This window comes from Dendrobates tinctorius, unplaced genomic scaffold (assembly GCF_039654945.1).
Source record: "Dendrobates tinctorius isolate UK_male_01 unplaced genomic scaffold, ASM3965494v1 ptg000039l, whole genome shotgun sequence".
NCBI lineage: Eukaryota > Metazoa > Chordata > Amphibia > Anura > Dendrobatidae > Dendrobates > Dendrobates tinctorius.
The window spans coordinates 1,788,433-1,816,053 of NW_027361707.1; the positions used below are offsets into that span (position 1 = coordinate 1,788,433).

The 27,621-nt window shown below is 45.4% G+C and overlaps 1 protein-coding gene across 1 annotated transcript in view; it reads left to right on the forward strand.

Moving 5' to 3' along the window:
- The first annotated feature begins 901 nt into the window (after positions 1-901).
- The window catches only part of MAEA (macrophage erythroblast attacher, E3 ubiquitin ligase), a 109,341-nt gene continuing 82,621 nt past the window's right edge, over positions 902-27,621 (forward strand). The window contains exons 1-2 of the mRNA XM_073574416.1: positions 902-1,233; positions 24,210-24,392. Of these exons, the coding sequence (XP_073430517.1) occupies positions 1,165-1,233; positions 24,210-24,392 (252 nt within the window). The 5' untranslated portion in view covers positions 902-1,164. The remainder of the gene's footprint in view (positions 1,234-24,209; positions 24,393-27,621) is intronic.

Here is a 27,621-nt window from a genome sequence, read left to right on the forward strand (position 1 = left end):
CAGACGTGCGGATTATTGCGTGTCACTACTGTCGCCGCCATTGTGGAGAAATACGCATAGACGGGGAGAGGGGGAAATATTTGGTTTCTGGGGGATTCTGGGGGTCTGGGGTTTCTCCGCCTCGTCCTATCCCTCCCAAGCGCTCTTATAGGAGACAGATTGTAAGGCACAGAGGCTCAGGGACCACCCAGAACGCCATTCATCCAAGCCAGCAAGGAATGCTGGGAGATTTCAGCTCTGAAGCCTGTCGAAATGGTAAATGCAGCTCTGCCCTAGATCACGGCTTGTGATGCTGAGTCCGAAAGGGCCAGAAAAAGACAAAATTAAGAAGATTATTCCGCAGTCATAGTTATAGCGGATGCTCGGAAACCATGGCAACCAGCAATATGGCGCCCTGAGTAGATATTATCTGGACAAAAGAAGAAAATGTGTGAAATGACAGCATATTAATTGTTGTTTCAGTATTTTTTTTTATATTTCAGTCATTTATTTGTATCCCCGTCCATACTATTAATAATAATAAAAGAAAAATCTGTCATAAAATAAGTCGCCAAAACACTAGAAATTTGTGCCACATTTTTATTTTTTTTACCTGCCCGCCCGCTTATCATTTCTCTCAATAATATTGACTAGACACACATAATAAACAGCGCACGTTGTCATTGGCCGTCAAGCAAAACAGAACGCAATCCCATTCGTCCGTTCACCTGTCAATATCACATCCGATCCCGCCCTACAAATGAAGCGGGGCGGGTCGTGCTATTGGTTGCGAGAAATTCCTCCACTGTCAACTGCTTCTTAATACCACGCCCACTTTCATTGTTACGTCACCGAGTTGACCCGAAGTGTCAGAAGGCTAATGCCTCTGATTGGTCGCACTCGCAATCACTCATTGGCTAGAGCCGGGAGAAAAAAAAAATAGTGGGCGTGGCCAGAAGTGGGACGCGCTGTACGGGCAGGCGCTGGGGCAGTAATTGTTTTTGCTGCTGAGCTGTCAAGTTGGATCGTACGTTTTACTGCGCCCACCCTGAGCAATTTTTTTTCCTTTGGCGATTGTACCGATTTATCGTTCTGTTCCATTTCTGCCCGGTAATTATTACCCATGGTGCCCAGGACTGTGGGCATGTAGTGCTGTCAGCCCCTCCCCCCCACCTTCAGTCCAAGATGGCGGTCCAGGAATCAGCTGCTCAGCTCTCAATGGCTCTGAAGGTTCAGGAGTATCCAACTTTAAAGGTTTGTCATGTAGTGTCTGCAGCACAGGGTGCACAGCTGTCTGCTTGTCTCCTAGATGCCCCCATACTAGGTGCCAGTCGTAACGTCGTGGTGGTGGGGGCGTGCGTTGGCGCTTTCGCTGTGTACGGTTGGCGCAAATTTCTTAAAATGCGTCACAATGTACGGCGTACAGGTTCGGCTATTTACGCCGTCCGTTTTTGTCACAAAGAGTCGGCGCCGTCAGTTGAAAAATGATGAAAATTGTTCCTAATCGCATATTGATTGGATCAAATTGAGCGCTTCACTCCGACGCGCGTTTCACTTTTTTTTTGCCCCCCCCCCCCCCCGTAATGTATAAAGTTTTCAAAGTTTCTGCTTGCTGTCGGCGAATGGAAACATTCTTTTTCTTTTTTTGTCTGAAAAGGAACCTGCAGCTGAGGGTTTGTTACATTTGTATCTTCTGCTATTAACTATTAAGGAGAGATTTTGTGCTTCTGTCCATATCGGAAACGTTTGTGTCGTTCGCTGACGGCAAGTGGAGATCTGAAAAAAACCAAAAACCCTAGATTTCGACGCACAGGCCTCGGGATTCGTTGCCTCTTAGAGGGGTAACTAAGGTGATGGGATAGGGGTTAACTTTCTGATTGTTGGGGGTCTGACCGCTGGGTCACTCATTGATCCTGAGAACCGGTGCTCTGAAAAACCCATGTGAGAGCAGCTGAGGTCGATCATGAGCACTTCTGCTGTAGGCAGTCTTAAAGGGGTTGTCCAGGGGTGTGACACCTGGCACTCCTGACGTGCAGCTGTTCCCAGTACCGGTGGTGGCTGGATGTGATCAGATGCAGAGTGGAACAGCACAGGGCCATCAACCGCATAGTGGTCACGGCCGGGTACTGCATTCATTAGGGGTGACTGCAGTACCCCTCTACGTCCACTATGCCCTTGATGGAGCTGTGCTGTTTTGCCACTTGGCTACTGTGTCGGCGCTGGGAACAGCTGATCGGTGGGGTGCCATGTGCTACAACCCCTCCAATCTGGTATTAATGACCTATCCTAAAGATGCACCTTCAGTATTAAAGAAACTGACAACCCCTTTAACAAGACCACCAGGGAATGCCAAGCGAAACTTTCGGGACTCCCATTAGAATGAATAGAGCGGCAGTGCACATGATCGGCCTCCATTCACATGGTATTTCGGGGCCCGAATTCTCAGGATCTTGGGGGTCCCAGCCGTTAGCTATCGGAAATGTATCCCCCCCGTCCCATTAAGTTCGAAATTTGAAAATAACCCTTTAAGAATTTATTGTGTCTTTCATTGTGCACCTCCAGAAATATGTTCCCTTCAGGGACTGGAATATTTCTATTGTGATTATGCGCAGCGTGGACTACGCTGTCGTAATACACGCCAAATTTGTGCCATGAATTATAAGTTTGTTGGTTGTCCTCTGCCGCACCCTTCTTGGCTAAGCCCTGCGCACTTTCCAAAAAGTTGGCGTGAAGTCTAAAAAAAAAATAAAAATTTGCACAGCAGTGGTCCAGTGCTGAAGGTTCTGTAGGTCGCTGATGAAATGTCTGGGGAATCGCTTTCTTCTTCTGGAAGTTTGATGGAACCCTGGAAGAAACATGGTGGCTACTGGTTCACTAGCAGTCTTGGGTTTTGGACAGATTCATGGTGACCCCTGATGGTTTGTGGGTTCACTGGTAGTCTGGGAGATTTACGGTATGTTCTTTTAGGATTCCTGGAGTTTTAAGAAATGTTATGGACAAATGTCAGATGCTGGTTGTTTGGGTGGTTCTCCATAATCTTGGACGTTCTCTTGATTCTTGGTAGATTCTTGAAGGTTTGTAAGATCCCTGCTGGTCATGGAAGGTCCTCAGAAGAGCGGGTGTTCTTTGAGATCCTTCATACATTTTTTATGCTAGATATATGTTTTCACTAAGTCTAGTGTAGGATATCTCTGGTGGCCTGGAGGTTTAGATGATCTCTACTAGAAGGTTTTGCAGACAGTTAATATCTGGGGGATCTTTTTCTTGTTCCGGAGGTTTGATAGAACTCTGGAAGAAACATGGTGGATACTGGTTCACCTGGGGTTTGGGAAGAGTCTTGGTGGCCCCTAGTGGTTTGGAGGTACCCTGGTAATCTTGCATATTGGTGGTCTGAGAGATCTATTCACTTAGGTTCCCAGTGTAAGATGTTATGGATGTTTAGCAGATGACTGGTTATCTGGGAAAGCCCATACATTTTGTTTTTTTGGCTGAACCTTGAATCATGGTGGTCATGGGGAAGTCTCGAGAAGAGCAGGAGTTCTCAGATTGCTGTTCTCCTGTACATCTCACAGATCTTTTACTGTCTTGGGATGCCTGATTGATTTGATGGGTTGGTTTTGGAGATCCCCAAAAGTTAGGGTCTACCTGAAACCTAGATCCCTACAGTTGAGTAGCTTCGTTGGGTTGCTCCTTGCTATAATTTGGTAAATGACCTTTTATTTTTTTTCTTGCACGTCAAAAAATAGGACCAATTTCCACCAGTGACTCCAACTTGCCAGCGACGTAGGCATACGAGTTTGGGTTGCCACGTCTGAATGAGGCCTTATTAGCGGATGTTTGTGGCATCTATGGAGTATTCCCATCATTGACTGTCGTCAGCTGCAGTCCCCTATTGCCCGCATTACTCCACCATACAAGAAGCGGTTCACATCAGAGAAGGGTTAAAGAGAAGAACTCATCAAGTAATTGTGTAAAATATGAGAAATGGTTCAACTGACTCCATCCACCGTTGTCTGCGGTGTGTATTGTGGGACCGGACAGCTGTGTTGCCGCCGTGTTATTTTGATGTGGCAGCCGCGGGTATCGGTAATTGCTTCCTGTGTAATGCTATTGAGGAAGCGGCGCTCTTGCATAGTGTAGACGGTTCTGGAGGAGCGTGTTCTTTCCAGGCCTCCTCGTGACTTCACATCCTTTCTGCTGAGCAGAGGTTTGACTCATGCACAGGAATGTGCAGCTGCTGGAAAACATCTACTCCGTGAAGAAGGTTTTTATATCCGACTTATTCTGGTGTACTTGTAGCAGTGTCGTAGGTGGAGAACTACAAGGCCCAGTATTAACAATGACTGGTTGATCCTCGCAACAACTGTAGAAACGAAACCTGTCGCTGGATTTGTTTCATGGTTTTGCTGCGTGATTTTCTGATTCCGTGCCATACCATGCATGTGAAAATTCATTATGCTTAATAGCGCCAACATATACCGCGGCGCTGTACAGACATTATCGGCAATGTCCCCATTGGGGCTCCCAATCTAGATTCCATACTAGGATGGCTTTGGAGTGTGGGAGGAAACCCACACAAACACGGGGGAGATCATACAAGCTCCTTGAAGATGTTGTCCTTGGTGGGATTTTAATCCAGGACCCCAGCAACAATGCTAGCCACTGAGCCACCGTACTGCCCATCAAGTATTGGCGACTGGACACTTTTATGCAAGATCTTCGTGCCAGTAATCCCCACCCATCCTTCCTTGTAAACCTTCATGCCCCATGCACTATAGATCGCTGTAGGTTAAATGATGGTTCGACCAATTGTTCAGGTGGCAGCTATTTTGCCCGAGTGCGCCCTTCTCTATGAGAGAGCCACTGTTAGACATTTCTGGCGGTGGCTTTTCTCAAAATTAGACATAGCGAATCATTCACTCCTCCTTTGGCAATCTTCTGTCCAGGGCTGCCACACATTTGACTTTTTTGTCCTATAGTTATATCAGTGCACCCCGTCCCCTATTGATCCAGGAGGCACACCTAGCAATCTATTGAGTTTAGGATGTCTGTGGACCCCTATTCACCAGACGGAGGCCATAAAAAGTGTCCTTGTGGCCAGTTTCAGTTTTCATGTAATCTAACCATATCAGAAAGATTATCTTGCGCCCATACCCTCTTTATGGACGCCTACACACTTCATCCTTCCATCCCCAGAATGCAGTTAAAGTAAAATTGCACCACCAGCCCTCTGCAACTTGACAGTAGCCCCCCACATGGCAAAGCGGTCCTGTCCGTGCATTAAATGATGTCATTGATTTGAACGGCAATACAGGCTCCAGATTAAACTATCCCCTTAAAACTGTAAAATATTAGTATTATGTTACTACTAGCTGAAGAGCCCGGCGTTGCCCGGGCATAGTAACTTTAATCTTTGTTTTTTTTATATAGTTATATAGTGTTAACATATTCCGCAGCGCTTTTACAGTTTGCACACGTTATCATCACTGTCCCTGGGGCTCACAGTCTAAATCAGTGTGTCATCTAAATCAGTATGTCTTTGGAGTGTCGGGGGAAACCGGAGAACCTGGAGGAATCCCACGTAAACACGGGGAGAACATACAAACTCCTTGTAGATGTTGCCCTTGGTGGGATTTGAACCCAGGACCCAGCGCTGCAAGACTGCAGTGCTAACCACTGAGCCACCGTGCCGCCCTAACTATGGTTAGTTAAAACAACTTATAATGAAAATATATATATATAAAACTGAGTGTATAGCCCTGCCCACTCTGCATAGACACATTCACTATAATATCCCACATTATCCTGTCAGCCAGAGCCCCCGGACTATTACCCCTAATATCCCACATCATCCCGTCAGCCAGAGCCCCCGGACTATTACCCCTAATATCCCACATCATCCCGTCAGCCAGAGCCACCGGACTACTACCCCTAATATCCCACATCATCCCGTCAGCCAGAGCCACCGGACTACTACCCCTAATATCCCACATCATCCTGTCAGCCAGAGCCACCGGACTACTACCCCTAATATCCCACATCATCCCATCAGCCTGGGGTCAGAATCGGAGCGCTGAGTGGAACGGTCCTAACTTCCATACCGGGGATCCCTTTAAGAGGGAAGATGTGCCTATGGGATGGAGGATGTGTGATGGGTATATGGGCATGGGAGGGGGGATTCATTTCTGTCATGTGCTCTCTGCTCCTTTCTGGGGGGCAGACAATGGTCCCCATGCCCCCCCCCCTATCCTGGTATGCATGGTTCCCTCGCCCCCCAATCCTGGTATGCATGGTCCCCCTCACCCACCCAGTCCAGGTATGCATGGTCCCCCTCACCCCCCCCAATCCTGGTATGCATGGTCCCCCTCACCCCCCCCCAATCCTGGTATGCATGGTCCCCCTCACCCTCCCTATCCTGGTATGCATGGTCCCCCTCACCCCCCCCAATCCTGGTATGCATGGTCCCCCTCACCCCTCCCAATCCTGGTATGCATGGTCCCCCTCACCCCCCCCCCTATCCTGGTATGCACGGTCCCCCTCACCCCCCCAATCCTGGTATGCATAGTCCCCTCACCCCCCCCTATCCTGGTATGCACGGTCCCCCTCACCCCCCCTATCCTGGTATGCACGGTCCCCCTCACCCCCCCTATCCTGGTATGCACGGTCCCCCTCACCCCCCCTATCCTGGTATGCACGGTCCCCCTCACCCCCCCCCCCCCCATCCTGGTATGCACGGTCCCCCTCACCCCCCCCCCTATCCTGGTATGCACGGTCCCCCTCACCCCCCCCCCCATCCTGGTATGCACGGTCCCCCTCACCCCCCCCTATCCTGATATGTGCGGTCCCCCTCACCCCCCCAATCCTGATATGTGCGGTCCCCCTCACCCCCCCAATCCTGATATGTGCGGTCCCCCTCACCCCCCCAATCCTGATATGTATGGTCCCCCTCACGCCTATTAAACTGCACACATACAAAAAAAAACAAACAAACATTTATACTCCCCTTTCTTCCCTTGTGTTCTGGTTTCTGTCAAGTTCTGCCGGAGGCCGGGGGAGGAGTGTGGTGCAGGAGTATGCGAATGCCCATACCGCGCTGTCCGGCGCCATATTGCTGAAGACACACTGCAAATGTGTCGTCAGAAAAATGGCGCCGGATCGCACTATGCTCATGTGCGATTCCGACACCGCACTCCTGCCCCAGTCTCCGGTGAGAAGAGAAGCGCCGTGGCAACGCTCCTCCCGGTCAGGTAAGTATGTAATCCCCCGCCCCGCCGGCTGAGCCAGTGAACAGTGCCGCGCAGCTTTGCAGGGTATTTGAATCCCACGCGGCAATGCTCATTGGCTCAGCCGGCAGGGCGGGGGATTTGAATCCCGGCCGCCATATCGGAATACCCATAACTTGGGTGTTCCAATATGGCGGTGCCTTTTTTGTCACTGCTTCTGGCCGCGGTGGATTGTGGGAAAGCGACACAATCGTTGGAAGCTGTGACAGAGCCGATTGGCTATTATATATTAGATTATGGTAATATAGTAACATAGTTTTGAAGGCTGAAGGAAGACCTTATGTCCTTCTAGTTCAGCCTATTTTTAGTGCAGCTGTTCTGCATTGTTGATCCTGGGGAAGGCAAAAAACCCACAGAGTAGAAGCCAATTTTCTCCATAGGGAAAAAAATTCCTTCCCCTCAGCTGGGTCAACCATCTACCTATAATATTCTGTTATTCGTAACCTTCTATACTGTTACTCACAAGAAAAGCATCCATTCCTTTCTTAAATTCATTCAGTGAGTTGGCCATCACCACTTCCTCAGGAAGAGAATTCCAGAGCCTCACTGCTCTTACCGTGAAGAACCCTCTTCTATTCTGGTGCAGAAATTGTCTTTCCTCCAAACGAAGAGAATGCCCCCTTGTTCTTGTCACAGTGCTTGGTACAAACAGCTCATTGGAGAGATCTCTGTATTGCCCTCTGATATACTTGTACATATATGTTAGGTCTCCCCTAAGTCTTCTCTGTTCTAGAGTAAATAGACCTAATTTTGATAACCTTTCTGGGTATTGTAGTGAACCAACTCCATTTATGTGCACACGCTGCAGAATCACCTGCGGGTTTTTTCCCGCGGAACCGCAGGTAAAACCGCAGGTAAAGTGACCTGCGGTTTGGTCTGCGGTTTTGCCCTGCGGTTTCACACCTCTACTATGTTAAAGGTGTGAAACCGCAGCGGAATCTGCAGAAACTATTGACATGCTGCGGTTTATAAACCGCGCGGAAAATACCGCAGCGTGAGCACTGCGGTTTTGAAAACCCATAGGGTTACATGGTCCTGTACCATGTCTTGCGGAACCGCAGCGTGTGCACATAGCCTAAAGGTACTGTCACACTTAGCGATGTACCAGCGATATGACGCGGTCAGGACCGCTGGTGCATCGCTAAGTGGTCACTAGTGAGCTGCCACACAGGCAGATCTCACCAGCGACATCGCAGGGGTCGGGGGTCGCTACTTACCTGTCAGACGAGGCGATCCTGACGTCCTCCCGCCCGCGTCCACACGTCACTCGTCTCCACAGCAGGAAGCTGACGACGAGAAACCGTCCAGGACGTTCTCACGCGATCAGCGATAACCAGCGGGGGAGCCGGTCGGAGGCAAGTATCACACATAGCGATATCGCTAGCAATATCGCTATAACGTCACAAAAATCAGTGACGTATAGCGACATTGCTAGTGATATCGCTTAGTGTGACAGGCCCTTAAGTCTTTTTCCATGTCTGATTTCCCCAGCAGTTTCCCATTTAGTAAGTAATTGTAGCCTCTGTTTCTCCTTCCCATGTGCATAACCTTACACTTACCTGTGTTAAACCTCATTTGCCATTTTTCAGCCCAATTCTCCAATTTACTCAAATCTGTATTATTCTTTTTTTTTTTTCTATACTTTCCCGAGTCACCCCAAAAAGGGCATCTTACCAGATTTTTCATATGCATCTTTGCACACAATGTGATAGGTGCTGCCAAGCAGAATAAACCGTTCGTCTTTATTTTTGCCTCTCCAAGATATTAGCAGTCAAAGTATTTGGCGCCTAACTAGTTAATTTTTTTTAAAGTCCCAGTGGGCGTTACCAGAAAGATTTCACTGGGGGCGTGTAACGCTTCCTCTTTCTGATGCTGACCAGTCATAAGTAGGCAGTGTCAAACTGCAGAAAAAAGAGCACCCAACAATACTCTAATTTCCACTTGTATGTGGATTCATGCTTACAATTGGCAGAGTTGGCAGCACTATGCGAGGAGAGATACTGGAAGTATTTGTAATGAGACTCCAATCTGCAGCAGTACCTCCCCCCCACCTTCACTGACTTCCAGAGGTGAGATCTGAAAGCTTTCAATCACACTGGGGTCTGCTGTGCTCCAGCACGTCATTAGTGATGAGCGAGTATGCTCATTATTCGAGATTTCTGAGCATGCTCGGGTGATCTCAGAGTAGTTTGGGCATGCTCGGAGATTTAGTTTGTGTCGCCGCAGGCCGCAGCTTCACGATTTGCGGCTGCTAGACAGCCTGAACACATACAGGGATTGCCTGTTTGTTAGGGAATCCCCACATGTATTCAGGCAAATCATGCAGCTGTGGCGACACAAAATAAATCTCCGAGCACGCCCAAACTACTCGGAGAACACCCGAGTATGCTCAGAAATCTCGAGTAACGACCATACTCGTACATCACTACATGTCATCACTCTGCTGTGAGGAGAACAAACTGTTTTGTCAGTGCATGTCTCCACACTAAGCCATTTCTGCCCCATTGTGGAGTTGTGGTCTACATTAGGGTGGTTTCACATTAGCGTTTCAGGGCGCAGTGACGGCCTGCGCACGGCCGCCGCTAAGCCCCACCCCCTGCAGCGCCTCCTCCAGGAGCTCCGCCTACGGGTGCATGACTCTGCATGTGTCCTGCGTCTCCTATCTTTATCACTGGGGACGCAGGCCGTGCGCAGTATGTGTTTGGCGGCGCATGCGTCCTTGTGACGGTGCGCCGACCAGCGCCAAACGCAACCTGTTGCAATTTGGTTGCGCTCGGCGCACCGTCAAAAGGACGCATGCGCCACCAAACGCATACTGCGCACGGCCTGCGTCCCCAGTGATAAAGATAGGGGACGCATGCAGCGTCATGCGCCTGTAGGCGGAGCTACCGTGGCAGGGGGCGGGGCTGCGCCCTGAAACGCTAATGTGAAACCACCCTTACCCAGTGTTTTGCTGCTTTCTAATGATTGGTCATCCTCAGAAAGAGGAAGAAGTACATGCCCCCAGTGAAATCTCTCTGGTAACGCCCACTGGGACTTAAAGTATTTGACTCAAAGTGTTCCTTTTTTTTTTTTATTTAGATTCTGTCTTAGGTTTTGTCTGTTTAATGGCCAATGTGAGCAGGCTCCTATTTTGCATGCATACCTACTTACACTCCAGTTCTTTTTTTTTTTTTTTTTTCGGTTTAGTTTTAGATTTGTGTATTTAGTGCAGGTAAGGGTGAGGTCTCCCTTCCTTTGAGCTGGGTATTGCATTTTGAATATCTTCCCATCTGCTGTGCCCATGTTTGGGACCCGGTCCTGCTCAACCCTTATTCACACTGACATCACTATGACGCATGGTAAGGTTTTAACACTAAAGTTAGGATCATCCCGAATTTGGGTACACCTTGACACTACTCCTGTATGTACAGTGACATGTAAAAGTTTGGGCAACCCAAGTCAAAATTACTATTCTTGTGAACAAATAACCAAGGTGAAAATGAAATGATGTATAAAAGGCCTAAAGTTAGAGATAAGAGTTTAGTATTGTGTTAGCCAGTTGAAAAAATATTGCTCTCGGTGGGAAAACCAAGATAATCTTGTAATTGTGATACCTTTTGATGGCTAACAAAAATAAAGGTAAATGATGTGACAAAGCAAGCTTTCGAGACTTCTTAGGTCTCTTCCTCAAGCATGGTATAACAGAGTGTCTGAAGAAACACAAATATATGTACAGAAATAAAATAGAGGACACAGTATATTTTTTTTCATCTTTTATATTTTAAAAATTCCAAAAAAAGAAAGTTGTCCGATTGCAAAAGTTTGGAGATTTGTGTGCTCAGATATCTTTGTCCAAGGTTTCAGACCTTAATTAGCCTGTCAGGGTTATGGCTTGTTCACTATCATCGTTAGAAAAGGCCAGGTGATGCAAATTTCCCAGATTTATAAAGACCCAGCCTCCTCTAACCTTGTGCCAAAAAACAGCAGCCATGGGCTCTTCTAAGCAGCTGCCTATCACTCTGAAAATGCTGGAGTCCTGCAAACCAGGAGAAGGCTATTAAGAAGATAGCAAAGCGTTTTCAAGTTGCCCTTTCCTCAGTTCGCAATGTAATAAAAAAATGCCAGTTATCAGAAACAGTGGAGGTGGAAATAAGGTCTGGAAGACAAAGCAAAATTTCGTTGCGAGCTACTCGTAAGATTGCTAGAGAGGCAAATCATAAACCCAGCTTGATTGCAAAAGACCTTCAGAAAGATTTAGCAGTCTCTGGAGTTGTGTACATTGTTCTACTCTTCAGACATCTGCACAAATATGGCCTACATGGAAGTCATCAGAAGAGAACCTCTCCTGCGTCCTCACTCGTTGCCATAAAATTCAGTGTCAGAAGTATGCAAAAGAACAAGGAAACAAACTCCGTGGACCGATGAGGTTAATATAGAAGTCTTTGGTCACAATGATCAAAGGATATATGTGGAGAAAAAAGGGCACAGAATTTCAGGAAAAGAACATCTCACCAGATATTAAGCATTCTTGGACTTTAAGTGCGCTGCCAGACAAATTCCATAACCACACAAGGTTAAGAAAAGTTAACCCTTTAATCCCTACGCGTTTCGAAGCATAATGCCAATGTCAACCCCTGAAGAAGCATTATGCTTCGAAACGCGTAGGGATTAAAGGGTTAACTTTTCTTAACCTTGTGTGGTTGTGGAATTTGTCTGGCAGCGCACTTAAAGTCCAAGAATTGATTCCGTATTAACTGTGTTGCGGTTCCGCTGTGGACCGTTGGACGTGCAGCAGGCTGACATACTATACAGGCTTTACTTTCTCTTTGAGAAGGTGAGTATAATACCTTTAGTATTTGTACATTTTACCCGGATAAGACCCTATTGCGCTCTTGTTTCAACCTTTTAGTGCATACAATTTCAGATATTAAGCATGGGGAGGATCAATCTTGTTTTAGGGTTGTGTTGCAGCCAATGGCACGAGGAACATTTCACTGGTAGAGGGAAGAATGGATTCAAAGAAATTTCAACAAATTCTTGATGCAAACATAACACCATCTGTAAAAAAAAAAAAAAAAAAAAAGCTGGAGTTAAAAAGAGGATGGCTTCTGCAAATGGATAGTGATTAGAGACGGGCAGACACCTGGATATTCGGTTCCAGCTGAACAGTCACAAAAAAAGTTTGGGTTCCCGGACCTGAACCTGGACCCCATTCACTTGAATGGGGGGCCTGTACATCCAGTGTTTGTCACGCTGTCAAGTGCATGACAGTGCAGCAAACATTACTTCTGATGGGTGGTAAAATCATCAGTCGTCCTGTCCTTGCAGCTGAAAAACACACCCATAGCATGATACCGCCACCACCATTGCAATTTGCAAAAATTTCTATATTTTTTTTTCAGTCAAGATGGGGTGCACAGTGTACATTAAAGAGAAAAAAAATGAACTTTTTTCAATTTACCAAATGGCTTCATTGAAACAAAGTGAAAAATGTAAAGGAGTCTGAATACTTTCCATACCCACTGTACATAATTAAGAAATAAAAAACAGCGTGGGTCCCCTGTATTTTTGATAGCCAGCTAGGCAGAACTCACAGCTGTGGGCTGCAGCCCTCAGCTGTCAGCGTTAGCAAGGCTGGTTATCAAGAATGGAGGTCTCTCCACGCCGATTTATTATTTTTTTAAAATTATTTAAATAAATAAATTTAAAAACTGGCATTGGGTCCCCCTATTTTTGACAACTAGCCTTGCTAAAGCTGACCGCTGGGGGCTGGTATTCTCAGGCTGGTAAGGGGCCATAGATATTGGCCCCCCAGCCTAAAAATAGCAGCCAGCAGCCGTCCAGAAAAGGCACATATATTAGATGCGCCAATTCTTGTGCTTTGCCCGGCTCTTCCCACTTGCCCTGTAGCGGTGAAAGTGGGATTCATATTTGTGTGGTTGATGTCACCTTTGTAGTGTTCGGTGACATCAAGCCCACGGCTTAGTAATGGAGAAGCGTCTATAAGACAACTATCAATTACTAATCCTATAGTTGTATTGTAAATAAAGACACAGCCAGAATAAAGTCTTTTATTTGAAAGCAAACAAAACACACATTTTCTTTTTTATTAAAAAATAACAAACACGGTTAGACTCGCCTAATTCCATTGAATTACCTTTCCTATGTTCTGTCCCTCACAATAATCCATGTCTGCCGGATAAATAGTTTTCAACCTGGATGGTGCCAAGATGCGACAGGAATGAGCTGCTGCCGGCGCAGCATCAGTGACTAGCAGTGACATCATCGAGGTTACCACTGGTCACTGAGGCTGCGTTCCCAGCCGGCCCAATGAACTGTGACTTCTCTGAGATTCCCGCTCATTCAATGAGGAATTCTCATGGTGCAGAGGTGAGTTCACCACAATGAAATTCTCCCGGTGAACAAGCCTCTGCATTGTGAGATAATTTTACCGCCGATTAGAAGCAGTGCCATCATGCACATGAAAGCGTGTCAAGCACCCAGTGTTCGGGGGGCCTAACCTGAACAGTAACAAGTACTTCCTGGTGAAGGCCGTGTTCGGTGTCCGTGCCCCAACAGTAGGTGTTCAGTACGGATGCCAAACTTTACTGTTCGGCTTCGCCCATCTCTAATACTGATTCGAAACACATGTCAAAATCCAGAATAGACTACCTCAAAAGGCACAAGCTGAAGGTTTTATAATGGCCCTCACAGCCCCCTGATCTAAACATTGAAAATCTGTAGCTAGACCCCAAAGTACCAGAGCATGCAAGCCGACCAAGAATCTCACAGAACTGGAAGAACTGAAACACTCTTGGCTGGCTACAAAAAGCATTTACAAGCCGTGCTACATATACATCTATATCTCTTCCAAAATACAAAAGACATGTGTCATCTTTAACTTCAGGCCTTTTTAGAGATCATTTCATCTTCAACTTGCTTAGCTGTTCTTAGTAACAGTAATTTTTACTTTTTCATATGCAGGGAGTTGGAATGATAGCGCAGAGGTCCCGGAAGAAGGGGGGACAGACTACCTACAGCTCCGTATGTTTTCTTCTATTTCTCTACTGAGATGGACCCAGGAACAGAAAGCTAAATGCAGCAGCCAGGAATAGGAGCACATGTGTCACACGGAGAGGCGCTCTCTTCCATGTTGCTCATATGAACCAATGCTGTTATAGTTATGCCACCATCTAGGACTTGTTCTCACTTGGGTATATCTTAATTCTTTTTCGGATTGTAAAGTTCATGCATTTCCTAAATTGAGGGCTGATATCGAGAGCTTGTTCACATCTGCTTCTCCTAGATTGACAGATGATTCTATGGCTCGTTCACACTCGTATCTTTTTGCTGATGGCTCACTCTAGGGCTCGTTTTTCACTTGTGTTCTCTTTTGTCAATTGCTTACTCTAGAGTTTGTTCGTATTCTAATATCTCTTATCGATTAGTCCGTCTATGACTCATTTGCACTTGATCGTCTCCACTTATCAATGGCTTACGCTGTGGCTCATTCACACTCAAACATCATATCTTGTCAATGGCTCATTGGCACTCATATCCTCTTCTATGGCTTACTCTAGGGTTAGTTTGCGCCCGAGTATCTCCTCTTTTCGATGGCTCACTCTGGATCTCCGTTGCGCTCGAGCATGTTCTCTTGTGTCGATGGCTCACTTTAGATCTCCGTTGCGCTTGAGCATGTCCTCATGTGTCGATGGCTCACTCTGGGTCTACGTTGCGCTCGAGCATCTCCTCTTGTCGATGGCTCACTCTGGGTCTCCGTTGCGTTCGAGCATCTCCTCTTGTCGATGGCTCAAGCTGGGTCTCCGTTGCGTTTGAGCATCTCCTCTTGTCGATGGCTCACTCTGGGCCTCTGTTGCGCTCGAGCATCTCCTCTTGTTGATGGCTCACTCTGGGTCTCCGTTGCGCTCGAGCATCTCTTCTTGTGTCGATGGCTCACTCTGGGCATCCGTTGCGCTCGAGCATCTCCTCTTGTCAATGGCTCACTCAGGGTCTCTGTTGCGCTCGAGCATCTCCTCTTGTTGATGGCTCACTCTGGGCATCCGTTGCGCTCGAGCATCTCTTGTGTCGATGGCTCACTCTGGGCCTCTGTTGCGCTCGAGCATCTCCTCTTGTCGCTGGCTCACTCTGGGCCTCTGTTGCGCTCGAGCATCTCCTCTTGTCGATGGCTCACTCTGGGCATCCGTTGTGCTCGAGCATTTCATCTTGTGTTGATGGCTCACTCTGGGTATCCGTTGTGCTCAAGCATCTCCTCTTGTCGATGGCTCACTCTGGGCCTCCGTTGCGTTCGAGCATCTCCTCTTGTCGATGGCTCACTCTGGACCTCCGTTGCGTTTGAGCATCTCCTCTTGTCTATGGCTCACTCTGGGCCTCCGTTGCGTTTGAGCATCTCCTCTTGTCGATGGCTCACTCTGGGCATCCGTTGCGCTCGAGCATCTCCTCTTGTCGATGGCTCACTCTGGGCCTCTGTTGCGTTCGAGCATCTCCTCTTGTCGATGGCTCACTCTGGGCATCCGTTGCGCTCGAGCATCTCTTGTCTATGGCTCACTCTGGGCATCCGTTGCGCTCGAGCATCTCTTGTCTATGGCTCACTCTGGGCATCCGTTGCGCTCGAGAATCTCTTGTCTATGGCTCACTCTGGGCCTCCGTTGCGTTCGAGCATCTCCTCTTGTCGATGGCTCACTCTGGGCCTCCGTTGCGCTCGAGCATCTCCTCTTGTCGATGGCTCACTCTGGGCCTCCATTGTGTTTGAGCATCTCCTCTTGTCGATGGCTCACTCTGGGCCTTCGTTGCGTTTGAGCATCTCCTCTTGTCGATGGCTCACTCTGGGCATCCGTTGCGTTTGAGCATCTCCTCTTGTCGATGGCTCACTCTGGGCATCCGTTGCGCTTGAGCATCTCCTCTTGTCGATGGCTCACTCTTTTTTTTTTTTTTTTTTCCTTTTCTTTTCTTAATATGTGTATTGGTGTTCAAGGCTAAATTCTGGAGAAACTGCAGGAAATAATTCTGTCAATGCAAGATAATTCTGTCAATGCAAGATTTTCTGTACGGGTAAAACCAGTCTTGCATATGATGATAGATCTTTATAGAGATAAATTACATTTCTGTAATTCCAAATATCTTCTGCTATTAGGAAATGTAATTGTGTGCAGTTTTTCTGTTGTCAGTTTGCTTTTGCTATTAGGTTTTCTTTTTAATTAAACCTTTAGGCTACAGTGGGCCATGATGTTTGTTCCATGGTAAGTGCCAGCCAAAGGGACTTTTAGATGCTGTGGCAAGGGTTTCAAGGAACTCCCTACAATATTTGCCCCCTGCAATGTCTACGTTCTGCATCTCTGAGGCCTATGAGTTCTGGCACCAGTTTGCAGACGGGCAAGCACGCAGAACTCCCAAATGAGCCATTCACATCTGTAATTCACAGACACAACTGGATCATTTTTCAAAATGGCCGTCTTAATCCAGCCTAAGACTACTTTTACACTTACCGCTTTTTTTGCGGGCCGTATCGCCGCAATTTTTACGGTCTGCCGCAATAACGGACCGCAAAAAAGATTGCAGATTGCCGTTTTTCATTTTTCCAATACTATGTAAATAGTATTGGGGGGGAAAAAAAAATCAGCGTTCTGCAAAACCGGAGGTGATGGTGCACCACAAAAGCAAACTTCCGATTTGTTATTTGCGGCCCCATTGATTTACGCCGTGAAAAAGATCGAGCAGGCTCGATATTTTATCACGGCGCACCGTGGAATTTTTTCGGGCCGATTTTGCGGTCCCATGGAAATCTATTGGGGCCGCAAAATCGGCCCGCAAAAACACGGTAAGTGTAAAAAGCAGCCTTGGGCTCAACCTATTGCTTCAGTCTTCCACTAACCACCTGATGCAAAAGTGGCAAAATTGCAGATTGTTTGGCCAGTCAATAATCCGATAAGAGTAAAAATTTAATTTGACCAATCTTGTTTTTGCCTTAATAGCCCGATTTTTTTTTTTTTTTTTTTTTTTTTTTTTTTTTTTTTCCCCCCCCCCCCCCCCACTATTTCTTGATTTAATATCTGTGGGAATCGATAGGATAACGCAGAAATACCCAGGACCCCTTCTAATAAGTGTGCAGTGTTCTGGTAGATGGAGCAATGTAAGCAGTGAAATTTGTCGGCAGAATGTCGTGTGGCTTTTCAAACCTCTACTAGGTGCAGTATATCTACTTTTCCTATATGAAAAAGACATGCTGGCCTACGAGACACTATACAAAATCAATTTTTTTTTTTTTTTTTTTAGAATAAGCTGCCCTCTATATGCACATGAGGAATAAAGCTATTTCTGCCAATTAACTTGCCTCCTGCATTTTCACCCGTCTAACCCCACCACCCTATGCCGTCTTTTTCTAAATTTTCAGTCCTCTGAGCTAGTGAGAAATGAGACTAACTGTGATGATGTCTTCAATGTAGAGCACATCACACAAGGATGGATTAATTCTCTCCATTTCTTAGTTACCACACAGACAAAAGCAGCAGAGGCATGGACAACCTTATGCAGCAGTACTGATCAGTGTAGCTATGAATCCAGCTCTGGGATGAAGGTAAAAGACTTGTTAGGAAGCTCAGCACGACTTTCTTCAATTTTGCCTTTTTTTCAAATTTCTTCTCACTCCTTATACCCCCAACTCTCTCCATAAAGTATAATATTAGATGTAACTGTGCTGGCAGCCGGTCTATCTTAAGCAAGATGAGTTAAGCTTTTTTTTTTTTTCTTAATAATGAATAACTGACTAGTTCAGTAGGCGAGAGAAAGGAAGAAGAGGTTCATAAATGGAGAATGAAGCATATTTCTCTAAGATATCAGGACTGTGGAGTCGGTAAGCCAAGCCACTGAGACTCCATGACTCCAACTCCACAGCCCTGGTCACTATTGAGCTCCATGACTCCGACTCCACAGCCCTGGTCACTATTGAGCATGTACGTAAAGTGCAGCACAGATTCATCTCAGCTGAAAGCCGAGATCCTTAGATCAGGATCAGAACAGACATTTATAGGACGTCTCATAACGTTCCCAAATTCTTATGAAAACATTTTACATCACATCCTGCACTGAACTACTGAACCCAATTATTTTTTCATATATTTTAAGAGTTGGTCCATTTTTTACCAACTCCGACTCCACCAAATTGGACGCCGACTCTGACTTCAGAGCCGTATGTGGTGTGTGTGTGCGTGCACTCCATTTTGTCAGTCCATGTTTTGTTTTTTGTTTTGTTTTTTTAGTTTTGGACAGTCTGACCGAGGGGGAAAAAATCAGACATGCACGGCCCCCATAGGCTAACATTGGTCTGAGAGTGATCTGATGAAAATATGAAAATACACTTGTCTGGTTAAACCCTGAGTCTTGATTCTAGCATGACGATACATGCACGCTCACATCTGATCATGCAGATATGGAGCTGCTCTATTCCCCGATCTGATTTTTATGATGTATCCCATTGTTCGGCTTTTGAGCCTTGTATTTTTCGGCTATGAATGACTAATATGCCATTTCGTAGTCTCATTGGAATACCGTTTTTACATTTTACCCCTAAAATTTGTTGTATAGAAAACTTCGCATTAAGATGTCGTAAGTTATAGAGCAAAGAACGAATTATGTAATGCTATAAAGTGAGAATCTTCCTCCGTCAGTCCTGAAGATTGAGCTCCTTTAATGACTTGGTCCCGTCTGATCCCAATCCTATCGCTGAGTTGAGGGTCCGACCTCTCGGACACCAAATGATCTTAAGAATGAATGGCCGTGGTGCTGATAAGTAGGACCTCCAGCGAGTATGACACCGGCCCGTTGGGTACTTTTATGCCCACCAATCATTTCCACAAAATTTAACCCCGTGATTGAACTCTGCTGCTTCAGTGATCGCAACGATACTCCCAGCTCACCAAGATGCTGAGAGACAGCGGACAGCGTTTATGAAAAGATTTCAGCTATGCTGTGAAAGATGTCTCATGCACGTGACTGGGACAATCATGGAGTGGGAAAATGTGCAGTACAGATAACTATACTCATCCCGAGGGCCCTGGATGCACTAAATATTCATGTCCGCTGGTGTAGGGGTGCCCCCCATACAATATGTTGTTTCTCTGCCTGGTCTGGAGATGGATTTAAAAGCGCCTAACAGTGGATAAAAGGGTTTTCTGCATCTTCAAGTTTTTCAAGGCAATTGATTATCAGATTATACGCTCCCATTAGAAATGGCTGTCCATTGTAGTCAACAGATCCTTAAAGGGAGTTTCCATTTTTTTAGTACGTAAAACTTAATCATTGTATAGGGAAACAACTTTTTGCAAGCAACATTTTGAACTTTTGCATCTGGTCTTTTTTACGTGGTTTAGCAGAAGGTGAAGGCTACCAATTGTGCCGAATTTCCTATCATTCAGATGTAAATTATTATGAAATTATGGCAGCTGATGACTGGCGTAGATCTCAGTTTGGGGCGCACAGGGACCCCATAGCTGTGCCCAATTAAGAGCTGTGCGCCCCCAATGAAAATAAAGCACAGTGTCTTTGTCCTCTTTGTTGTTTGTCCTTGCAAAGAGGCCCACGACCGTCCGGCTGCGCAAAGGAACTGCAGTACGACTTCATCCAAGGTGATGTGTGTTTCTATAACTTCCTGCACAAAGAAGCAGCCTTGGATCCCTTGTTAGAAGGGAGAATTATCATTAAATCCACTCTGCAGCCCCGTCTTTCTGAGGACCCATGGTGGACCCAGATACAGTATATGGCCACCATCAATTATGCAACATGTAGCATTGTCCAGGAACAGCCTGGCATTTGTTTGTTGCTAGCCGTTATGGTTAGTCTGTGGTCATTGATATCAGGTCAAGTTCTGTTTCCTCTTTAGACCTTCATTTAATCAATCTGGTTTCTGTACAGTTGGAAGGATAAGCAGTTCTCTCGCTATGGCGAGCATGGCAAACAGCGAGAGAGATAGGGAGGATTGTCTGGGTGAGAAACATATCAGCTCTATGACCATTAACCCCTTAGTGACTGCTAATGCTAGAGACTAGCACGGGTGACAATCCAGCAGCTGTCAGCTATATACTATAGCTGACAACTTGCTGCATCATCCATGATCAGTGTTGGTACCAACTATAGTTGTTTAACCCCTTAAATGCTGATCTCAAAAGTGACTACAGTATCTAGATGGTTAACAAATTGTGGGGCTTCCTCTTTAACCCCATCAGCACGATGAGATCTTGATCGTGTGGTCGGTCTTGATGTTTCCCAAAGGAATTCATGGTGAAATAATGGCCTTAAAGTATGCCGGCTACAATGGTTTGCTCAGACGTTATCAAAATTTAGGTGGTAAAAATAAACTTCTTCATTCCCGTCATGTCACTTTGCATTAATTCCTGAAAAGCACCCGAAGGGTTATTAAACTATCGGAAAGCAATTTTGAATACGTTGAGGGGTGCTGTTTTTAAAATGGTATCACTTTTGGGGGTTTCCAATATATAGGACCATCAAAGTCACTTCAAAATTGAATAGGTCCCTGGCATAGTAACTAACTACGGTTAGTTATAACAAATTATAATGATTTTCTCTCTCTCACTCTGTGTGTGTGTGTGTGTGTGTGTGTATATATATATATATATATATATATATATATATATATATATATATATATATATATATATATATATATATATATATAATATCTGAGTGTAGATCCCCGTCCACTCCGTATAGCCACATTCACTATAATATCCCACATCATCCCGTCAGCCAGAGCCACCGGACGACAACATCATCCCGTCAGAGCCAGTAAAAGTAGAATAGTGAAATTGCACAGAAACATGGTTCACTAAGATCCCAGGTTTTCTACTGATCAGGCTGATATTCTCACTTATCTGCCACCATAAATATCAGTCATGCTTTTCACCAATGGACAGGCACAAACCTTATACATTAGTACAGTAGAGAAACCTTCACACACATTTTCATGCACCGTCAACTTGTAATTTGTCCGGCTGAGTTGCTCATGGTTGTACAGCATCTGTATGCAGTATAGTATTATATTTAATGGGTTGTTATGGGAATAGCATTACGTGTTATATGGGTATATTCAGGTGAATTATGGGGAAAGTAGCACTTTAAAAAAACTCACAGCATCAGAGCACAGTAACACATCAATAATGCATAAAAGTGCCTGTAAGAAAATATTAAATCCACATGACATTTAATATGTGCACTTTCCTACATTCATGTGTGTCACTTAACCCCTTAACGACCGCCGATACGCCTTTTAACGGCGGTAATTAAGGGTACTTACACCACAGCGCCGCTAATTCACGGCGCTGTGGAGTAAGTAAATAGCGCCCCCCAGTGTCGGATTTTCTCCGGGGTCTCGGCTGCAGGGGGTTGCCGAGACCCCAGAGAACAAGAATCGGGTCGGTTTTTACCGACCCTGCTTTTGCGATCGCCGTTATTAACCCTATAACGGCGACCGCAAAAAAAATGCCACAATTTTGCATTTAATTTCTCTTTCCTCTGATGTGATCGCACATCAGAGGAGAAAGAAATAAGGTCCCCGATGCCCCCCTGTACCTCCCGGTGGTCCTCTGTCCCCTCCCGGTGGTCCTGGGTCCTTGCGGCTTCCTCCAGTGGGCGCTGCCATCTTGGATCCGGAGAAAATGATGGGCGCATGTGCAGCGCGCTCGCCGGGAATCTGCAGGCTCCGGCTGGCAGATTCCATTCATTCATTTTGATCACTATGATAAACTATCATAGTGATCAAAATAAAAAAAAAGTAAATAGCCCCCCCCTGTTTATTACCCCCTTAGATAGGCAAACATAATGAAATAAAGAAAATATATATTATTTTTCATTTTTCCATTAGGGCTAGGGTTAGGGCTAGAATTAGGGTTAGGGTTGGAATTAGGGTTAGGATTAGGGATGGGATTAGGGTTAGGGATGTGCTGGGGTTAGGGTCGGAGCAAGAATTGAGGGGTTTCCACTATTTACCAACTTTGGGGGTCTAATTTCTCCTGTTACCCTTGGGAAAATAAAAAAATTGGGGGGCTAAAGAAATCACTTTTGTGGAAAAAAAAGACTTTTTATTTTCACGGCTCTGCGTTATAAACTTCTGTGAAGCACTTGGGGGTTCAAAGTGCTCACCATACATCTAGATAAGTTCCTTCAGGGGTCTAGTTTCCAAAATGGTGTCACTTGTGGGGTTTTGTCACTGTTTAGGCACATCAGGTGCTCTCCAAAAGCGACATCGCGTCCAATCTCAATTCCAGCCAATTCTGCATTGAAAAAGTCAAACGGTACTCCTTCCCTTCTGAGCTCTGCCGTGCGCCCAAACAGTGGTTTACCCCCACATATGGGGTATCAGCGTACTCGGGACAAATCGCAAAACAACTGTGGGGGTATGATTTCTCCTGTTATCCTTGTAAAAATAAAAATTTGAGGGCGAAAAGATCATTTTTGTGGAAAAAAAATGATTTTTTATTTTCACGGCTCTACGTTATAAGCTTCTGTGAAGCACTTGAAGGTTCAAAGTGCTTACCACACATCTAGATAAGTTCCTTAAGGGGTCTAGTTTCCAAAATTGAATCAATTGTTGGGGGTTTCCACTGTTTAGGAACATTAGGGGCTCTCCGAATGCAACATGGCATCCGATCTCAATTGCAGGCAATTCTGCTTTGAAAAAGTCAAACGGCGCTCCTTCCCTTGTGAGCTCTGCCGTGCGCTGAAAAAGTGGTTTACCCCCACATATGGGGTATTGGCGTATTCAGGAGAAATTGCACAACAAATTTTGTGGTTTATTTTCTCTTTTACCACTTGTGAAAATAACAAAAATTGGTTCTGAAGTAAATTTTTTGCAAAAAAAAAAAAAAAAAAGTTAAATGTTAATTTTTTCCTTCCACATTGCTTTAGTTCCTGTGAAGCACGTAAAGGGTTAATAAACTTCTTGAATGTGGTTTTGAGCACCTTGAGGGGTCTAGTTTTTAGAATGGTGTCACTTTTGGGTATTTTCTGTCATGTACACCCCTCAAAATGACTTTAAATATGATGTGGTCCCTAAAAAATGGTTTTGTAAATTTTGTTGTAAAAATGAGAAATCGCTGGTCAACTTTTAACCCTTATAACTTCCTAACAAAAAAAAATTTTGTTTCCAAAATTGTGCTGATGTAAAGCAGACATGTGGGAAATGTTATTTAGTAGGAAATTTATGTGACACATCTCTCTGATTTAAGGGCATAAAAATGTAAAGTTTAAAAATTGCAAAATGTTCAAAATTTTCACCATATTTCCATTTTTTTCATAAATAAACACAAGACATATCGAAGAAATTTTACCACTAACATGAAGTACAATATGTCACGAAAAAACATTCTCAGAGTCAGCGGGATCCGTTAAAGCGTTCCAGAGTTATAACCTCATAAAGTGACAGTGGTCAGAATTGTAAAAATTGTCCCGGTCATTTAGCTGTAAAATGGCTCTGTCACTAAGGGGTTAATGATACCACACGGGAGGGGGTGATTCATTTCTGTCATGTACTCACTGCTCCTTTCTGGGGGGCAGACAATGGCTGGAGCTTATGTTCCCAGGGATGCTAGATTTCTCCCACCATGTCAGTGTCTGCTGCGGTGTTGTCAAGTGGGAAAACTTGCGCATAGCAACCAATCACAGCTCAGCTACTTTTAACCAGCTCTGGTGAAATGAGAGATGCTTAGTGATTAGTTGCAAGGAAAACTGTTGGTCATAGCAACCAGTTACAGCTTAACTTCTTTTATGGCCTTCCGGACCCAGAATGTTAAGTTAGATGAAACCTAAAGCTCAGAAACAAGACTGCGCATAGGCACTGCCATGGGTTTTTCTCATGGTTGGAAATGAGACCTTCTAGGCACCTTGTTGGATACGTGGACCTTTCTCCAGCATCGGTTATATCCCTTTTCTTTCTTTCAGGTTCCTTATGAGACTCTCAACAAGCGCTTTCGGGCAGCACAGAAAAACATAGATCGAGAGACGAGCCACGTCACCATGGTTGTGGCCGAGCTGGAGAAGACGTTGAGTAGTTGCCCGGCTGTAGACTCTGTGGTCAGCCTGCTGGACGGAGTGGTGGAGAAACTGAGCGTTCTTAAGAGAAAGGTAAAACTACATCCTAGTTTGTATATCTTCTGATACCTAGTGTGTACTGTAGTGTCACCACTTGTAGACTGTATATGATATGTATTATATTATACGTGTGATTGCTGTACCAGTCATGTACCAGATGTGCTCATTGGGAGACAAGTCCAGACGAGCTTCAGGCCATGGTAGCACACACAGGATGCTCACGGTACCGGAAACAAAATGCGGCTTGGTGTTCTTGTGTTGGAAAAACGACTCCTGGGACTTTTTGGAGAATTGGAGCACCACTAGTTCCAAAATGATTCTTTCTGTTCTAAAAGTGAAATTGGACATCACATACCAAGCCTATGACATCTGAACCATCACGAGGTGTTCGCAACACATTGGACTTCAAGCCAGATGTCCAGTTAAAGGTGCTCTATTGACCTCACGTCATGGCTATCATAGCATGGCGTAAGATGGCAACGGAGGCTGGAATGGAGTACCGCTTTTGTCTTGGACAAGATGATAGCCGGAGATTGATTTGGGGACCACGTGGTCAACACCATGATGAGGCTTTCATGACAGAATGAGGAGGTTGTGGAACCATTCTTCGAAAGTGTCCTAAGAGCCGTTTTTCAACACGACAGTGCCAGGCCGCATGTTGCTCAGGTTAACCCTGTTTCACATTTCCGTTTGTCGCCATCAGTCAAAATCCGCAGTTTTGCCAAAAAAACGGATCCGCCATTTTTTTGGCGGATCCGTTTTTTTTTCCCATTGACTTGCGTTAGCGGCAGATTTTGACATTGGATCCGTTTTTTGACAGATCCGCCATAATTTTGGCGTCCGCTGACTTGAGTGGACGGACAATGAAACGTTTTTTTGTCTGCGTCAAAATAGCAGATAGCAACGGATCCGCCGCTGTCCGCCATTCGTTATAATGGTCGCCTATGGGCGGAGGATCCATTGCCAACCGTCTATTGGCGAAATCCAGCAATGGATCTGCTTTTTGGCACTGAGCATGCCCGTAATAATTTCCTTGCCAGAAGTTTAACCCCAAATTTCGTTCTGGTGTCTCTCTCTCTCTTACTGTCTCTCTCTCTGTCTCTCTCAAAAAACGGATCCTGTGACATCCGTTTGTGGCAAAACGGATCCGTTTTTTTACACTCTGGCGGATTTTGACTGATGTCAAAAAACTGAAGTGTGAAACAGGCCTTACTGTGAGCAGACTGTTTGGCCTACATGTGCTACCATGGCTTGCAAAGTCTCCGGACTTGTCTCCGGAGATCGAGCACATCTGAGATTGTGATGACACACTTGCTGAAAGCAGCAGATCTTCCTCCAAACACTAGTCTTGACTAACTAGGGCTTATTTTTGAAGTAGGTCTTTTATTTCAAGCATGCTCCAAAAGAACTGTGAAATCATGCTAGGGCTTATTTCGGGGTAGATCTTCTTTTTTTTTTTTTTCCATGATAATCACTTCTGATATTCAGGTTTCTCTCGTGAGCCATACTCTCAATTGTTCCCTGCCCCCATTATAATCATTACATATGTTATACTGTATAATGCCGCCCCACGTCTCCTCCGAGAGGCCACGTCATACCCTGATGTGATCAGGTGATAGTTCAGTGGTTCTAGTGATATGGAGCAGAAGATTGAGACTTGATAATGGCATTATGGCATTTTAATGCTTCTGTCATTCGTCTATAGGTAACCAGGGACATTTGAGTGGCCTCCCCTGTGTACCTGTTGTCACCAAGCTTCTGCAGAAATGACTATATTTTATGCTAGCCATAAACTTTACATAGTTCTCCCTCATTGCCATATATATGGTGTAATATTTGTAAGCATGGAGATAAGCATTGGTAAGACATGAGCAAATGGTCAGACCTGTAAAGATTTAGCCTGTCCAACCATTTTGTGCAAAGTGCCGGCAAGATCCACTAACAGTCAGTAAATCACAAAAAGAAACCTGAAGTTTGCAGTTTCCATTCTGGTCACTGGGCCTATGATACGCCGATACTTCATGTTCTGATGAGATCATTTCTCTTTGGTTATCTAATTATCAGCAGAGACAGGATTACAATCAGGGCTGGCGTCACCACCTGGCACATCCGGGCAAGTGCCGGGGCCCTGAACAAGTGGAGGGGCCCTACGCGCCGTGGGGGATACCGGCAAGCAATGGTGCCCGTGAGTCAGGCCTCCCCCATGCTTTAAACTGTTTGAAATACTCGCCTCTCCTCATTCCCCACTGGCTGCAGGTCTGGTCTCTCATGCGTCTTCTGACTCTCAGGACAGAGGGCGCGATTATATCACTACAGCGCACCCTCTGCCGAGCAGTGCAGAGAGTCAGAAGACATCGAGGAGACCGGAGCTGTGGCCAGTGAGGAACATGGAGAGGTGAGTATTTATTTATTTTTTTTTTTTTAATGTATGGAGCCTTATATGGGGCCCATTATTCTGTATGGAGCACTTTATGAGGCCCCTATTATTCAGTGTGGAGCATTACTGTATATGGGGCCCACTATACTGTATGGAGCATAATATGGGGCCCATTGCTCTGTATTGAGCAATATATGGGGCCCATTATTCTGGATGGAGCACTATATGGGACCTGTTATTCTGTACAGAGGACTATGTTGTTCGCATAATACTGTACGGAGGACTATATAATCCAGTCTAAAATGAAAACTTTTGAATCCCCCCCCCCCCCCGGGCACGCCCTGTGCGCTGCGAGGATTCACCAGTTTCTGAGCTATTGTAAAATATACAATAGATATCATTCATGTAATGTAAGATGTGAAATCTTTGAAATTGTATACCTCCCATATATTTCATTTCTGTATCTGTGCATCATAAATTGTGGTATGTCTTAAAGGGAAACTTTTGCCTTCGGGGTGAGAAAACCTGGAGCCAGCCCTGATTACAATTACTGATAACACCTCTATATACAGTAGATAACACAGAATCTGCCATTCACAATAGGTGATGTCACAGCTCACCTCCTTCTCCTGTACAATGACTGATAACACCTCTATACACAGTAGATAACACAGGATCGGCCATTCACAATAGGTGATGTCACAGCTCACCTCCTCCTGTACAATGACATCTATATGGATTTCAAATGATTCAAAATAGATTTTACAACTCACTGTCTCTCCTTCTTGTACTATAACCAGATCAGAACAATTCCACAACACCTGTTAGATTTTTAACCCCTTCACCACCTTGCGCTTTTCCGTGTTGCGCTTTTTTTTCTCAGTA